Source organism: Entamoeba histolytica, genomic scaffold, assembly GCF_000208925.1.
Source record: "Entamoeba histolytica HM-1:IMSS scf_1104750517207 genomic scaffold, whole genome shotgun sequence".
NCBI lineage: Eukaryota > Evosea > Mastigamoebida > Endamoebidae > Entamoeba > Entamoeba histolytica.
In genome coordinates, this window is record NW_001915163.1 from 4,103 (window position 1) to 7,152 (window position 3,050).

The following is a 3,050-nucleotide window of genomic DNA, read 5'->3' on the forward strand; positions in this document are numbered from 1 at the left end:
AATAAAATAAAAAGCTAATGATATTCATTTTATTCTATTTTATTTATATTATTTTTCATTTGAATGTATATTCTTCACCTATTTATTTCTTATGATTTTCAAATATTTTTAATATGTAATTAAATCAAATTTAATGTATTAATGATAATATTAAAAATCATTTTATTTCCAATATAAAAACAACGTAGAAAATTAATAATATAACCAATTCAAAATAAAGTAGAACAAACAATATATAAAATAATGATACTGATGAAAATATTAAAAGAATTAAAAAATATATGAGATGAAGAAGAGACAATGTGAAAAACAATAAAAATAAGAGATAAATAACAAAAAATCATAAAAAATTTCTAAAGATTAAGGAAAAAAATGAAAAACATAAAAATAATGAAAAAATTTTAAACCTAAAAAAAAGTTATTTGTTGTTTTGTTAAAGTAAATCAATTGGTATTTTGTAGGTTGTTATCATATCTTGAGAAAGCCCAACAATATATTGCTCATGTAAGTTTCTTACAAACTCAATTCTTTTCAATAAAATTGGTTGTTGGTTGATTTTAAGTGGTATTTTATATTCAGCCGTTAGTGTATGTTCAGCGAATCTTATGATTTTAATTGATTTAGAAGTGAGTATTGCAAATTGATTGTCATTAATAACACAAAAATCAACAACATTTTTACTGTTAATAGCTTTAATTGCTTTAAATGAAGTGTTAAAAACAGTAATAATGTTTGTTCCAATGTCTTGAACAAATAAATAGGATTTGCTTGCTCTGATTTTAGTTGGTATTTCTAATTGAATTTTTGATGTTAAATTTTTAATTATAACATCTTTACCATTAACTTTATAATTCAATCCTCTCTTTGATGCAGTTACAATTTGTTTATTAAATTCACATGCAGAAGTAAATGAACCAATAACTTCATCAACTTCTCCTTTATTAATAAGAAATAGTTTTTCATCAGTAGCTACAAGGATTGAACCAGCATCAGTCCCATTTAAATCATTAACATTGTAATTACAAATATTAAAAACAACTTCTTCATCATTTAATCGAACAACACCTTTGTTTTCATTATAAACAATAACAAAGTTTTCTTGAACAAAAAACGTTTGAGATTTTTCTGGAAGAGTTTCAAAAATAGTAATTGGTTTAGTTACTAATTCAGAATTTAGAGTAATATTTCCTTGTTTTGTTGAATCAATTATATCAGTTGATAACTCCTCCAAACCTTTATTTGTTTCAATTCCAACTTCAAGAGTTGAACTTAAAGAAGGACAATTTCTTTTACTTTCTTCTTTATTTTGTTTGAGATAATATTCTTCTTCTTTAATGCCTTTCTTTTCATTTGAAGATTTTTGAGATACTTCCTTTTCATTAATCATTTGAGATAACCTTTTCATGGAGCTAGCATAATCTTCAGGCATAATCAGATATTTATTCAAACAAGAGGAAATAATATCCTCAATTATTTTTGGTAAGGTAGAAAGTGTTTTTTCAATTTTATTTAGTCTTTCTAAAATGCTTTCCATGTTATATTCAGGAGTAACAATTATACAGTTGCCATTTTCTTGTTGCATGGTTTAATTGTATTAAATAGATTTCTAAAAATACTTCTATTTCATATTGATTCATTTATATTTAGTATAAACTAAAAAAAGAATCATATGAAATAACAAAAAATACCAATTTTTGTTATTCAACATTCAATAAACGTGGCACTTACGTACCTTCTTTGTACAAATACGTCACTAACTTCAATACCTATTTACTTAAATACTACCCACCAACTAAAATGAATCATTAAATGTCTGACTCACACGATAACCAACATGATAGAAAAATATGGAATGAATCAACATCGAAAAAAGTTGATTTTGAAAATATGAATGATGGATTATTAAATTTTTGTCTTTCATATGGGTTTAAAGGAGATGATAATAGACCCAAAGCATCAAAAGAAGATATGGAATGGTTAAAAAAGGTAATGGACTCAATTGAGAGTGATGCTAAACTAATGTATTCAATCTTAGAGAAAAGTGATAAGTATTTAACTCAAAAATCTAAAGGTGAAAAGACAGAAATAAGTGAAGAGCAACTTAAAGTTGAATTAGATAATCTTGAAGAATTGGTAGAAAGTATTGATAATGCAAATGATTTTATTAAAATGAATGGTCAATATGAATTAGGGAAACTTCTTTTAGAAATAAAAAATGAAGATATTCTTTTTACTGTTTGGTGGGTTTTACAGTCTATTGTTCAAAATAATCCTATTGGACAACGTGCTATTTATCAAAATGATGTAATTATGAATGTATTAAAAAATCAAATATCAACACTTCCTGTAGATTCTAAAGTATTATTTAAAATTATTTGTTTTATTTGTTCTTTTATTACAGAAAATGAACAAATTCAAAAAATGGTATCTTCAAGTACATTTGTTGAAAAATATAAACAAATATTATCAACTGGGGATGAGAAAATTATTGATAGATTGAATTACACATTAAATAAGTTTAAACATAAACCATTTTAATAAATTAAATTTTGTTTATTATTTTAATTTATTTTTTATGTAATAAAAAACATAAATTAATTCAAATAAAAATAAATGAAGCAGTGGAATTTAAATTTCAAAGAAATTTATAACTCCTTTTTTTTTAATTATCTTATTTTATTTGAAGGTTTTATTCTCTTTTATACTTCATTTTAATTAACTTCTTTATTTAAATTATTTTGAGATATAAAGTTTTTATAAAGAATAGAATGTTTAAATAATTATTTAAATGAGAACAAAACAATATAAATATTCTACTGAAATATTAAATAATAAAGAAGAATGATTAAAGTACAATTGTTCCTTTGTTTTTATTATGATAAAGATACAAATAAATATTTAAGTTATTTCATTCAGATAATTATTAGAAACTCTTTTTATTTGAATTTTTGATTCTATTTTTTGTTTTTGTTGTATTAAAATCTTTTTGGTAATTAACATTTTTATTTATTTTGATATTACAATGATTTGTTTTTCTTTTTACAATCTAC

General features: G+C 22.3%; 2 protein-coding genes across 2 annotated transcripts; one reads left to right on the forward strand and one right to left on the reverse strand.

The window, feature by feature from the left end:
• Positions 1-433: 433 nt before the first annotated feature.
• Positions 434-1,582, reverse strand: EHI_061750 (uncharacterized protein; the record flags this gene model as incomplete). The annotated part of the gene is made up of 1 exon (XM_643431.1): positions 434-1,582. One exon carries the CDS (start codon positions 1,580-1,582, stop codon positions 434-436), a length of 1,149 nt encoding a protein of 382 aa, XP_648523.1.
• A 227-nt stretch (positions 1,583-1,809) lies between these two features.
• On the forward strand, positions 1,810-2,538 carry EHI_061760 (uncharacterized protein; the record flags this gene model as incomplete). Its single annotated transcript, XM_643432.1, has 1 exon — positions 1,810-2,538. The coding sequence occupies one exon, from the start codon at positions 1,810-1,812 to the stop codon at positions 2,536-2,538; it is 729 nt and encodes a 242-aa protein (XP_648524.1).
• Positions 2,539-3,050: the final 512 nt, after the last annotated feature.